The sequence below is a fragment of the Pelobates fuscus genome, chromosome 4, assembly GCF_036172605.1.
Source record: "Pelobates fuscus isolate aPelFus1 chromosome 4, aPelFus1.pri, whole genome shotgun sequence".
Taxonomy (NCBI): Eukaryota; Metazoa; Chordata; class Amphibia; order Anura; family Pelobatidae; genus Pelobates; species Pelobates fuscus.
Genome location: NC_086320.1, coordinates 39,725,206 through 39,740,110, shown reverse-complemented (window position 1 = coordinate 39,740,110; position 14,905 = coordinate 39,725,206). Strand labels below are relative to the sequence as shown.

The 14,905-nt window shown below is 42.3% G+C and overlaps 1 protein-coding gene across 2 annotated transcripts in view; it reads right to left on the bottom strand.

Moving 5' to 3' along the window:
* TAF2 (TATA-box binding protein associated factor 2) overlaps positions 1–14,905 on the bottom strand; it is an 81,493-nt gene that overhangs the window by 58,446 nt on the left and 8,142 nt on the right. For both annotated transcript variants that reach the window (XM_063451108.1, XM_063451109.1), the window contains exons 2-4: positions 8,744–8,798; positions 6,689–6,849; positions 581–699 (exon numbers count right to left, since the gene is read on the bottom strand). In XM_063451108.1, the coding sequence (XP_063307178.1) occupies positions 581–699; positions 6,689–6,849; positions 8,744–8,798 (335 nt within the window). The remainder of the gene's footprint in view (positions 1–580; positions 700–6,688; positions 6,850–8,743; positions 8,799–14,905) is intronic.

The window sequence follows — 14,905 nt, the reverse complement described above, 5'->3', positions numbered from 1 at the left end:
TTGTAATTATATACTGATCATACAAGAGAATTTAAATGTAAAAAGAATATAGCAAGTTTAAAGCCAAGTGAAACAATAAATGATATTGAAATTACAACCAAACTGCTATATCTCTGCCAAAAATAACCAAGCTGGAAAAGGTCTGCAAAACTCCTACAAAAATCTGTTATTGTGTCCTAAATTGCACAAATTGGTTGTTGGTTCACCCAAACTCACTCTACAGTAAAGAAACATCTTGAAGAAAATCGCTACATGTAATGGTACCTCAGACAACAGTAAACAAGTACCAGTGACTGCAGATCTTTACTGCACCAAAAAAATGTAAGAAGGTGGTTCATGGGATTAATAACGAACAACAACAAATAAAAAATACTGCTCTGTATCCCTCCAAGACCAGTCCCAACATAGGACAAGGGAGGCACAAATTAGTTTAAATCCCATTAAAAAAAATAAAAAAGTTTTTAGAAACTTTGTTACTAAGCAAAATGACCCTATACAGTGATAAGCTATTTATCAAAATATGCTTGCATTTATGGAAGTCATGTATCCCACACCTTTGTACACAATCATCTCTACCTACCATCAACATGCTTCCACAATTCAGATGGAACTTTGATGCAAAGCTCTCCATTTCCAGCATCTGGATCGACTGCACTTACGGCGGCTGCATAGGTATTGGAAAAGTAGTTGAGATTCCTCCTACAAGAACAGTAAATAAATGAACCAGCTATTAGACTAAATATAGCGACTGCTCAACATGGCCCTGCACAATTGTGTAAACTACACTTCCCATAATGCTTAACAAACCTGTCTGCTTAAATATCATCTGTGACAGCTATTCATTGTTGGACTAGCTAGCAGTAATGAAGAAAACATTCACCTGCATTTGCAGGGTTTATGCTCTTTGAAGCAAGGTTTTTAATGATTTAAATCCAGCTGATGGGGAACAGGTAAAATGGGCGTTAGGCATGCAACTTAAATGGGGTTTGTTTACCTATTGGGAAAAATTGTAGTGAAATGAAAACAACAATGCAAAATATAGGCCAGATCGTTGCAGTTTGGATTTCAAATTACCACAAGCGAATTAGCTTTAATATGTCTGATAACAAGTTTAAGAACTAAATTGGTTAAAACCTGCTACACAGCAGAGACTTTTCCATAGCTTAGCTATCACTGCTTCTGTCCAAGCTTAACCCCTTAAGGACACACGATGGAAATATTCCGCCATAATACTCTTTTATTCCAGAAGTTTAGTCCTTAAGGGGTTAATCTTCGGAGGATGCTTAGGGCTGTAGTAATGGAATGCAATGTGCCAGGAAAATAATGAAACTTTTATAATAAATCTATTGAGGTCCAGGACCCTATCCAACAGTGCTACTTTAAGAACTGTGATTCTGTTTATACATTAATATATATGTATACATATACATTTTATCCTCTGGGTTCATATAGTGGTTGATTTAAATCAGAGTTTATTGAGAAAGCATTGATGAAGAACAAGATTTCACAGCAATTTAAAAGTGCAATCATAGGTGTATCAGCAAGAACAACACTAGACTCCAGAAAGTACATCACATGTGACCATTAATAAGAAAATAAATAAAAAATGAATACATTCAAATTAGGAGTGACACGCAAGAGTGGCTGAACAGAATCCAGCTGGCAAAGCCGTAAAGGGAATGGAAGCTTAGAATGTGGACTGGAGAGGGTTCATTTAAAGATTGTAATGATCCACTTAATAATTTTAAAGCAATCTGCTGACTAGACTCAGAGGGTGCTGCACCTTGCTCATAGAATTCTTAAAGGGACATGGTTGTTCTCAAACATGTATGACCAGATCAGCTTCATGTAAATATAAAAAAAAAACTAGATCTAATCCATGTTTGGTGAAACCTCCAGCTTTGCTTAGAGGCAGATTATCTCTGCCTCCCCCAAGGTGGCTGCTAACAGATATGAATGACTGCATCACTAACACCTGCAGTAATATTCAATACTGACATTAGTCCTTCATACACTGTGGATCACCAGAACCGAACCAGTAGATAACATGGCAAATTGCATGTTCTGATAGGCTATTAGTATTTTTACATTAAATATGTCTCTTTATTGCTTTAGATTACTGGATCCCCTTATTTTTAAGTTGTTATGCGGTTAGAGTGCTCCTCTAAAAAAAAAAAGTAAATTTGTTCTAGGGCTGGGAGAGGCTCTTTACATTCTGACTTTTGTCCCATTAGATGCTTCTCATTGCAGGGAGGACATAAAATGCATGTGCAACATTTGCCATGATCCGCGAATGCAACACTTCGTAGTGAGAAGCAGTGAATACAATGCTTCTCACAAAACATTCAGCATTGCATTTACTTTGCATGCTGATCATAGAAATCAAATATATTCAATAAATGACCCTATTTGTGTCTTAATCACCTAGTGACTGTCTGAATAACAACCACTTCAGGCACAGGAACTGCAAAATGTAAACAGTGCCATTTCTCACTTTTTTCATCTGTTAGGCAATTAAGATGAAGTGCTTTTTTTTGTGATTGCATGTAGTTAAAAGCGTGATTGTGGCTTTAATGTACATAAATTATATTTGGGTAACAGGGCTACTTCGATAAAAACTACTAAAACATGGCACTGTCATAAAACTATTATAATCTGCCCTTAATAATTAATTAATCCAACTTCAATTCAATCATCTTACACGGCATCTCCAGGTAACACAGCACTTCTAAACATGACTTCTGTACTTGTATGCTAGGCCAATAAAATGTGCTGTATCCTGCTAAAACCACAGTTTTATAGCAGAGATTCACATTAATCAAGTGTCCTTATTAATACTAATACCTTTTCCTCTGGGACCTTTCAATCCTCCCTGCTTGGCCAGGGTTTCAAGGATGCAAAAAAGTAAACAGCATAATGACGGTGGAGGTCAATAAAGTACTATTTACAGACTGACAAGTCTACTGTTGCAATGCTGTCTGCTTAGCAAAGATCCTGGCATTGGTCTTGGCATATTCAATGTTGCTATGTTAGGCTTAGCTTGAGACAGGACCACTATGGTAAATCTGTTTGGAAACCAAGGTGACTGGTGTGAAGCCAAAGAAAGAAACGGGGAGTTATGAAATGATTCTCAGAAAATGATTAGTTGCAGCTTCTCGTATGTACTTGTACCGTGCGCAACTCTGTCCACTTCTAGAAGCAAGAAGTTCTATAAATGCCAAATCAATACAGTTTAAGCTGCAAACGTAACGTGTATAACAGACAGCAGTAACTATGTAAGATATAACGGATAGCAGTAGCACTATCTGATGTGACAGGACAGGAGGGGGCAAAACTATATATCCCATGCAGAACAACTGTGGGGACTATGGAGAGCCATAATGGACCCCTCTCCCTGGGGTCCAGTGGGGCTGCTGGGAGGCGTGCTGCAGTGTTTCAATCAGAGGCGGCAAGGGAGCTGTGCTCCCTCGCGCCCCGTCTAATAATGCCTGGAGTCGGAATATGACGTCATATTCCGGCTCCTGCTGCATCAGCATATTCCGACTCCAGGCACTATTAGACGGGGCGCGAGGGAGCAGAGCAGGGAGATCACAGCTCCCTCGCCGCCTCTGATTGAAACACTGCAGCACGCCTCCCAGCAGCCCCACTGGACCCCAGGGAGAGGGGAAACACCAGGTAAGCCGGAGTGGGCGTTTGGTTAGTGAAGCCCAAGGCAAATGTCTAGTTTGCCTTGGGCTAATTACACCCCCTCCCTTCTCCCCGTGTAGGGTACCGACAGATTATACCCTTTTTCGGCTAAAATGGGATAGGCTTATTTTCGGTGCATCCCAAATAAATAAAAAATGTTTACATGTTTTTATTTATTTGTATTTAATATATATATATACACACATATATATATATATATATATATATATATATAAATGAAATCATTTTTTTTTTTTTTGCTTTACTAATATTTTTATTTATTTTTCAGCAACAGGAAGACTGCCCCTCTGCATGCAGCACTATAGACACCTATTGCGGCCGTGTAACCGCTCTTTCAGACCGGGAGCAACGCCGATTGGGAGCGGTGGATGGCGGCGATCAGGTGAGTGCAAAGGATGATGGGGATGTTCTATGCCGCCCTCTGGCATTTAGGTTTGGTTCCTTAAGGACGGCATAGAACGCCCGCCGTCCTTAAGGGGTTAAAGGAAGACTACAGGGTCAGGAACACAAACAGTGTTAAAACCACCATCTAATACCCCTGCTAGCCCCTTAGATACAGCAACATGTAACCTTTATTGCAGTCTGCTGCTGCTGGCTCCGCCCCTGATCTGCCTGCTTGGATGACATCATCAGAAGTAGTGTTCTGAGCCACTCACAGTGTTTACATAGGAAAGCATTGGATTGGCTGAGCTTGTAAAGAAGGCAGATCAGGGCAGAGCCAGCACAAGTCATACACAGCCCTGGCCAATCAACATCTTCTCATAGAGATGTATTAAATCAATGCATCTCTATGAGGAAAATTCAGTGTCTCCATGCAGAGGGTGGAGACACTGAATGACAGTCACACTGTGCAGCACTGCCCCAGGAAACACCTCTAGTAGCCATCTGAGGAGTGGCCAGTGGATGTATCCCTAGGCTGTAATGTAAACACTAAATTTCCTCTGAAAAGACTGTTTACTGCAAAAAAGCCTGACTGATTATACTCACCAGAACAAATACAATGAGCTGTAGTTGTTCTGGTAACTATAGTGTCTCTTTAACCCCTTAAGGACCAAACTTATGAAATAAAAGGGAATCATGACATGTCACACATGTCATGTGTCCTTTAGGGGTTAACCTCCCTGTCGTCACTCCACAGAAACAAAAAGGCAATTGTGCAGTGTGACTGAAAAAAATCATTAAAAAAAAAATCAAATCTTGTAACTTAACCATAGTTGGACTTTAAATCTCTCTGCGAACCACATGAGATTTATGTGGTTCTAACTCAAAGACCGAACCTAAGTTAGATACATAGTTTCAATAAAGCAGCTTACAGAACAAAAAAAAAAGAACATTGTACAACAGTGTATTTTACACACTTTACAAATGGTCCTGTTTCAAATACTTAAAGGAAAAGACTACTGTCCAAATAGATTTTTTTTTTTTAAATTTTTTTTTAATGAATACACTGTATGACCCACATGATTTGTTTTCCATAGGGGGTATACATACAAATAGCTAGCAGTTCTCTTGTCTGCTGCCCTAGCAAACCCTCCACTTCCTCCCCAGTCCAGATGTTATGTGGCTGTCCAATCACAGACTTCCCAATGCAGCTCAATGAGAAGTCTTTGTAAGACAGGTGCTCTGGGCAATTGCTGCCTAAGAAGCTTAACTCCATTGAGCTAAGCAGGGAGTAACAGGACATGTTGCATGCTTGAATGCTAGAGGGAATATCAAGGTTAATTTATAAAAGTGTGACTGTGACAAACGCCCTGTGGTCTCGTCGTTTGCCACAAGCTCCTAGAGGAGCCTGCTTGCCAGCCTCCTGCCTCAGGAGTATGTGCCCTGCAATATACCTTGCCCAATGCACTTTAAGGCTCCGTTCGTGTACTTTATGTACTTTTGTACTCCAGAATGAGAGACCGACCGTTAGCCTTGATTCCCTGCAACTGTTTTGGGCATAGGACCATGTCCACGGTCGGTCAAATAATTGACTTCCATGAAAATCCCGAACCCCTGAACCGATCTGGATGATTTTTGGATATGTTGGTCACACAGATCGGGGCTATCAGGGGATGCTATGTGGGGGGGTTTTGTGTTTTGAAGGTTTCGTAAAAATTTTTATGATTTCTGTGCCTAGAGATAATGGAGTTTAATACAGTGCTGACTCAATTATCTCCCAGGCACAGGGGAGGGATTGACCTATTTTGTATGGGAGTGTCCTGGACCTGAGAGCCAATGTAATCATGTGTATGTTTTTACTGTAGTCTACACTCTGGTCCAGGGTGGAGTGCCCCTTGCATGGGAACCTACATATAAGGCCAGTTGTGGCTGCCAAAAAACAGATTTGTTTTACCCTCCATGAAGTCAAGGCTCATGTTTGGGGGATTGGAGAGCTATATTCACTCTGGGGATTGCTATAATCACTATACTCCCTTGGCTTACAACAATTGCTCTTGTAAGAGCAGCCTGCTTTGCTTTCTGGAGTTGGAGAGGTCTACCCACTAGAAGCTTTGTCTCAAATACCTATGGTATCCTTTAGATTGTAAGCTCACGGGCCATCTAGCTAAGCACTTTGTATAAAAGAGCTCCAATGGCTAGATATCAGCTTACGGGCAGGGCTCTCTCTACCTCTTGTATTTGTCTGTGTATATTGTACAGCGCTGCGGAATCTGTTGGCGCTTTATAAATAGCAGTGATAAATAAACAAATAAGCTGGATCCTGGTCTTGGGTCCAGGGTGGGTGGAGGACAGTGAGACCCCAACCAAGCTGCGGCGGTTTGTGGGGTTTACAGTGGTTATGGTACTTAATGATTACTAGGAAGCAGCGATTGACGGAAGTACCCGGTCCGTCACAGTGACTTCTTATTGAAATCACTTTTTTTGTAAAATGAGAAAAAGAACACACATAAAGCATTTTAGCAAGTGGTTTAGGGGTCTGCAGTGCCCTTTTATAAACCTATACCAGAGGAGGGGAGGAATCATAGGCTATGATACTCACTGTTTGGACTCATGGTGACAAACTTCCAAGGTTGGGTCATTGTAAATGAATGCCGCTTCCAGGTCATTCACCCTCACGCGATATATCCTGCACTGCTTGCTGTTCAGTTTTATCCTGTTCAAGTTAGCGACCGTGGGGAATATGGTTAATTCAACGTAGCCCTGCCAATGAAATCAATAAACACGGATATCAGCAATAGCTCATAAAAGTTAAATATTGGAACCAAGCTACAGAAAATACCGTTTTCACCCCACAGCCTTTAAGAACATTGTAGTAGGAGTCTGCCAATCACATGAACAATGCTTTCCGTCTTTAAGAGTGTGGTGTGATGCATAAAGCATTACAAATTCAATTAATTTGCAAGATAAACACAGGATGCATTATATATTTTCATTCAGAAAGCACATACGGATGAAGAGATCACTTCTACAAACATGGAAAACAGACTCCCTCCAATTTAAATTTTACAGGAATATGGTACCTGGTGATTACCACAATTACATAGGTGGTTAATAGCATATTATAAGAAAAAAATAATAATTACGTAGAGAATGGTATTACTCTGTCATGCAGAAATCATGTGAATGACCGTTTGAAAAAGATTTGTTATGACATTAGGGCATAGATTTTCCTGAGCCAAGAAGACAACTCTTCTAAGAGTAGATATTAACTAGTTACCAATCTATTATGGAGTAATGAACAGCACTCTGAAATTAATTCATTCATTAGTCAAGACCAGGTAAGCACTCAGCTGCCACACAAAGTCTCTCACAGAATTAGGGAGCATAAAAATGGTAGTGAACACCCATACAGTGCAAGCATTCTACACTTAAAGAACCACTATAGGCACCCAGACCACTTCAGCTCAATGAAGTGGTCTGGGTGCCAGGTCCCTCTAGTTTTAACCCTGCAGCTGTAAGCACAGCAGTTTCAGAGAAACTGCTATGTTTACATTGATGGTTAATCCAATCTCCAGTGGCTGTCTCCCTGAAAATCGCATTGAGGACACGCTGACGTCCATAGGAAAGCATTGAGTAATGCTTTCCTATGGTCAGTTTGAATGCGCGTGCGGCTCTGTACCGTGCATGCCCATTCGGAGCTGACGTCGGCAGGGGGAGGAGAGGTCACCAGCACAGAGAGAGCCCGGTGCTGGATTAAAGGGACACTCCAGTGCCAGGAAAACAAATTGTTTTCCTGGCACCCCAGGTCCCCTCTCCCTCCCCCCCCCCCCCCCCATCCCATGTTGCTGAAGGGGTGAAAACCCCTTCAGTGACTTACCTGAGACCACCGCCGATGTCCCTCGGCGGTGCTTTAGGGTCCGCCCACGCCGACGGAGGAGACCGATTGCGTATGTGCGGCCGCCGGCAGGATGCTTTCAATGCTTTCCTATGGGGATTTTAGCGACGCTGGAGGTCTTCACATAGCGTGAGGACGTCCAGCGACGCTAAAGCACAGAAAACCTGTGCTATAGACCAAGAAGTGCCAGTCTTGTAGACAGCGACTAGAGGAGGAGTTAACCCTGCAAGGTAATTATTGCAGTTTATAAAAAAATTCAATAATTACGCAGGGTTAAGAGTAGTGGGAGTTGGCACCCAGACCACTCCAATGGGCAGAAGTGGTCTGGGTGCCTGGAGTGTCCCTTTAAGGTAAGTGGCTGAAAGGGTTGTAACCCCTTCAGTCCAGCGGGTGCACCTAATAACCCTATAGTGCCCGAAAACGAGTTTGTTTTCCTAGCACTATAGTGCTCCTTTAAGTACTTATATGGGAGTATAATGCATAGTTTCGAAATGTGATAGCACAGAGAATGGTATGGATACAGACTTATTAATACATTGCTGTAACAACAACAAAATACAGGGAGACAGGGCCTGCACCATAACCTACATTAAAAGAGTAGTCATTTTATGAATGACTTATTAAAAGAGAATTAAGATTATTACTATAAAGATTGCCCAATTTGCCAAAGTAATCCCAACTGGTTCGCAACAGATCAAGTTAATCACTCTTTTGTAAAAACCTTTACAAACATGTAATAATGTAGACTTTTATACTTACAATCACTGCCTTTCTTTGGAAGTGTATGTTGGTGATGCAGACAACTTGATGAGTCGTGCAGAAACAAAGAAAAAAAACAAAAATAAAGTTACTTTTCAAGTAAACTTAAATCACAACTTGATTGCATTCTATAAAGGAGTAAAATGGCCAGCAACTTTGCAGCAGAAAATGTCAATTCACAATTTTAAAGGGACACCAGGGTCACCAGAACAACTGCAGATTATAGTATTTTCTGGTGAGGATAATCATTCCCTGCATCTTATTCTTTATGTCATTCTCGCTTACTTGTTAGTGCCATTTCTCTTCTGCCCCTTTCTTCATATTTTATCCATGCCCTAGGTTAGGGGTAGACAACCTTCGGTACTCCTGATGTTATGAACTACATCCCCCGTAATGCTCTTAGAGCCATAATGCTGGAAAAGCATCAAGGAAGATGTAGTCCACAACATCAGTAGTGCCGGTGGTGGCCTACCCTGCCCATTGTTATCCTCTTTTGGGTGAATGCTACAAAGTATATTGATGGAAATGAAGAGACTTTCAAGTCGTATGTCCTGTTAAGGTCTAAATATATCACGCTCTGTATATAGCTATACAGTGTGTACACATCACGCTGTGTATATAGCTATACAGTGTGTACACATCACGCTGTGTATATAGCTATACAGTGTGTACACATCACGCTGTGTATATAGCTATACAGTGTGTACACATCACGCTGTGTATATAGCTATACAGTGTGTACACATCACGCTGTGTATATAGCTATACAGTGTGTACACATCACGCTGTGTATATAGCTATACCGTGTGCACACATAACGCTGTGTATATACACTGGGCACATGTCACGCTGTGTATATAGCTATAAACTGGGTATATAACATGCTGTGTGTGTGTATATATAGCTATTCAGTGGGTACATATCACGCTGTGTGTGTAAATAGCTATAGGTACACATCATGCTATGTATACAGGAAGCATGTCAAGCTCGCGGGCCTCATAAGGCCCACAATAAATATCTTTGCAACCCAGCGAGCTTGTCATGTTAAAGGGACACTATAGTCACCCAGACCACTTGAGGTGGTCAATGAAGTGGTCTGGGTGCCAGGTCCCTCAGATGTAAACATAGCAGTTTCAGAGAAACTGCTATGTTTACATTAGGGGTTAATCCAGCCTCTAGTGGCTGTCTTCTGGACAGCCACTAGAGCCTCTGTTGCGATTTTGGATGTGAAATTTGCATCCAACGTGCAGAACGTCCATAAGAAAGCATAGAGAAATGTTTTCCTATGGACTGTTTGAATGCGCGCGTGGCACTTGCCGTGCATACGCATTCCGCTCGACTCTAGAGCTGACGTCGGTGGTGAAGGAGAGGTCACCAGCGCCAAGGGAGCCCGGTGCTGGATAAAGGTAAGCTGCTGAAAGGATTTTAACCCCTTCAGCGCCAAGGGAGGGAGACCGCTTTGTTTTCCTGACACTGTGATCCCCTAAGGCAGAATAGGCACCTGCTCGCCCCACATTGCAGGTGCTTACTCTGCTGAAATTTACCAGGCCGAGTGAGAAGGTTGCGCGCGCCCTCTGTAGCGATGCCGGGTGCCTGAATATGTTGTCATTCCAGCATCATTAAACTGCGCGCGTGAGGACTCCGGAGATGCATACTGGCAACAGCAATGTGAGTGGAGTCTGTTTGGTGGCTAATATTGGTTTGTTGGGATTTAGTAGAGGGGGCGGGGAAGTGCTTGGATTTAGTATAGAGGGGGAGACTGGGGTTTAGTAGAGGTGGGTGCTTTTTTTTTATACTGTACTTTTCAAAATAAACCTAAGTTTCTATGAAAACAGAAATTTTTACTTACCGTAAATTCTTTTTTTCTTAATATGGTGGCAGTACCTGTGGGTTTTGCTCCTTCCTGTGGACAAGCATCTAACAAGCTTAATTAAATCAACAAAACCCCTCCCCCTTGCCCTATAAAAAGGGCTATCCGGCAAAACCAACCTCAGTAAGTAGCAAGAAAAATCCCCAATAGAACTCATACTGTAACCAAGAAAATGTAATATAGAGGGAGGGAAGCTGTACTGCTACCATATTAAGAAAAAAATAATTTACGGTAAGTAAAAATTTCTGTTTTTTCTGTCATATGGTGGCAGTACCTGTGGGATATAGCAAGATCCTTAACTCGGGCGGGTCCAATGTCACCGTAGGTCGCAACTTATACGCCTAAAAAGCAGTTTCAGAGGATGAGAACATCTCTAACCTGTAGAGCCTTATGAAAATGTGGAATGGAAGCCCAAGATGGTGCCTAACAGAAGGCCACTAGAAAAAACAAGTGTACTTACTGACCCAGAGGCAGCCAATACTCCAAGCGTCCTGAGAGAAGCCGGAACTTGAAGACCACCGGGAGAAAATGGCCAACCAACGTACTCGCCTGAGTCAAATGAAACAAAAGAGTTGCAGGAATCACTGTATCCTTACACCTTTTATGGGAGGATAACAAACAGAGGACCAGAATAACTGAGCTCTTCAGTCCTAGGAAGAGAGATATTACAAAGCTCCTTCAAGCTACAAAAAAACATAAATTTTACTTACCGTAAATTTCTTTTTCCTGAAGATTAGAGGCAGTGCTTATACCACAGGGATATCCAATCTGGAGGGAAAAAACAGGCAGGCAAATCTCCAAACATTTAAACCCTCCCCTAATTACCTCCTTTCCCATAAGTAGCAGCTCCTCCTGATCATACCCAGAAAATACATAAGCCAAATAGCTGCAAAATTACTGAGTTTATTAGAAAAAAGGGGCGGGAATGTAGCACTGCCTCTAATCTTCAGGAAAAAGAAATTTACGGTAAGTAAAATTTATGTTTTTCCCTTCAGATTAGAGGCAGTGCTTATACCACAGGGATATAATAAAGCAGATCCTGAGGGCGGGTTCATTTCACTACAGCTTGAAGCACCTTGCGCCCAAAAGCAGCATCCTCCGAGGCCAGTATGTCCAACTTGTAGTGTCTCGAGAAAGTATGGAGAGAGGACCAAGTAGCAGCCGAACAAATCTGAGAGGGAGATGCAGCTGCTCGGAGAGCCCAAGACGTCGAAACCGCTCTAGTAGAGTGGGCCTTTATAGGGCCTGGATGTTCCATGCCATTCTTGGAATAAGCCAACAGAATACAATCCTTCAGCCATCTAGCCAGAGAACTCTTCGAAACCTTCATGCCTTTCCTAGTGCCTCTGAATAGGACAAAAAGACTATTATCCTTCCTGAAGGATTCCGTAGATTTTAGGTATTGTAAAAGACATCTCTTTACGTCTAGGCAGTGAAATTTGCTTTCCAAGGCATTAGATGGATTCTGACAAAAAGTCGGTAAGACCACTTCCTGGTTGACGTTCGAAACCGAAAAAACTTTAGGTATAAAAGAAGGATCGAGCTTTAGAACCACCTTGTCCTGATGGAAAACTAAAAAAGGAAAATTCGCCCGAAGAGCTTGAATCTCACAAATTCTTTTAGCTGATGTAATAGCCACCAAAAAGACAGTTTTTAACGAAATAATCTTCAGGGAAGCTTCCTCCAATGGTTCAAAGGGCGGCTCACAAAGCGCTGAAAGAACCAAGTTAAGATCCCAGGGAGGATAGGTTTCCCTAACATAGGGCACCAAACGAGTTAGAGCTCTGAAGAACCTCGAAATCAGAATATTAGAGGCCAAGCATCTGAGGGAGAAGAAACTGATAGCAGAAACCTGCAATTTCAATGAAGCAGGTTTAAGACCTTTAGCAAATCCCATCTGAAGGAAACTTAGAATCTTCTGGATGGATGCGGAAACAGGGTTGACTTTAAATCTACAACACCACTGACAGAATATCTTCCAAATTCTAGCGTAGATCTTTGAAGTAGATTCCTTGTTAGTTGCCAACAGGATCTTTATCACTTCAGTATCCAGACCGTTGCTCTCTAGAATCTGGCGTTCAGAAACCAGGCTGTCAAATGGAATCTTCGAAGGGTCGGCAGAGGCACCATGGCGTCCTCTAGTATTTCTCCTGAAAGTGGGAGCTTCCAAAATGTGGCCCCTGGAAAATTCAGGAGAACCGAGAACCAACTTCTTCTTGGCCACCATGGAAGGATAAGGATAATACGTACACTTTCCAGTCTTACTTTTTGAAGTATTCTGGGAATAAGCACTACTGGCGGAAAGGCATAAGCCAGGTTGAACTTCCATGGAACTGACAGGGCATCTATGATATCCGGCCTGTCTGTTGGATTTAGGGATGCAAAACGTCTTGTCTTCCTGTTCATTCTGGAAGCCATCAGATCTATCTCCGGAACACCGAAGCGGTCTGTGATGAACTTGAAAGTTCTGCATGACAGGGACCAATCTGCTTGTTTCAAATGATGCCTGCTCAGGGCATCTGCCACCACATTGAATTTCCCTAAAATGTGAACTGCTGAAATTGACATCAGGTGCACTTCTGACCACAGCATGATCATTGAACAAAGGCTTTCTAACTTTGTTGATCTCGTACCTCCCTGTCTGTTCAAATATGCCACTGTCGTTCGATTGTCTGAGCGGATTTGAATATGTCGATCTTTGATAAGCATCTGAAATGCCAAGAGTGCCATCCACACGGCCTTTAATTCCCTGAAGTTCGAGGAATTTTTCATATCCTTCTCTTGCCAGGACCCCTGCTTCTTGATGTCTCCCAGATGGGCCCCCCAGCCCAGGGCAGAGGCGTCTGTCGTAATTATAGTGAAGGACTTCATCCGGAATGACAGACCCTCGTGCAGGAATCGAGAAGATGTCCACCACTGCAGACTTCTCAAAGTTAGCTTGTTGAACCTCATAAGCCCATCCAGGCCGAGTTCCTGTCGATTCCAGACTTGCAGAATGTTTCTTTGTAGAGGTCTCATTCTGGATTTTGCCCAACCGACTGCCGGGATTGAGGCTGTAAACAGACCCAGTAAGCCCATGGCTTCTCTGATTGAAAACACAATTTTTCTTCTGAGATTCCGAATTAATCGCTTGATTTTTAGTTTCTTCTCTTCTGGCAGGAATATCTTCATTGCGATAGAATCCAAAATCAGACCCAGGAACTGGATCCTTTGAACTGGCACTAGTTCCGATTTGTTGAAATTTATTAGCCAGCCATGCTTTTCTAGCGATTCTATCGCTGTCCCCAGGTCTAGCTGTAGTTGACCTTGGGACTCTGCAATCAACAGCCAGTCGTCCAAATATGGAATGACAGAGATGCCCATACCTCTTAGAAAAGCTGAAACGACTACTAGCAGCTTTGTGAATACCCTGGGTGCTGATGACAGGCCGAAAGGTAATGCTCTGAATTGGTAATGTTTGATTACTGATCGGCAGCACACAGCGAACCTTAGAAGACTTTTGCTGGATTCTGCTATGGGCACATGAAGATAGGCATCTTTTAAATCCAGGGACGCAAACCAACTTTTTGGATGAATAAGCAGAGTAGCGGACTTTATTGTTTCCATGAGGAACTTCTTTTTGATAATCCACCTGTTTACGGCTTTTAGATCTAAAATGGGTCTGAACGAACCATCTGGCTTTGGAACCAAGAAAAGTCTTGAATAGGTGCCCCGAAAACTTTCCTTGAGAGGAACTTCTTCCACCACTCTTTTCAGTAATAGAGTCGATACTTCTCGCATTAGAGAGAGTTCCATCTCTAGAGAATGAACCTCGGAACATAGAAACATTTCCATTGGGGCTTGTGATAATTCTAGAGCGTATCCGTGTTTTATCACTGTGAGAACCCAGCGATCTGATGTTGTTCCTTTCCAGTGCTCTAGGAAGTGACTCAGCCTTCCACCCACAGGCCTGGCGTCATAACTTTTTATTTCTTCTGTCAGAAAATCTTTCCTTCTTCCTATAATCAAAGGCTTTTTTATGCTGACCCCTGAAATAGTTTCTACGAAAGGAACTTCTAAATGAGGGAAGCGACTCCGCTTTACGTCTTCTAAACTGTTTCTTAAATGATTCTGGTAAAGCTTTCCTTCCTTCCTTCATCTGTTTTAACAATTCATCCAGTTTTGAACCAAAAAGTCTTCCTGGTTCAAAGGATAGGTCACACAGTGAATTCCTAGATGCTGTATCTGCTGACCAATTTTTGAGCCAAAGCGCTCTTCTGGCGACTGTTGAAGTACCTATATTCTTGGCCGAA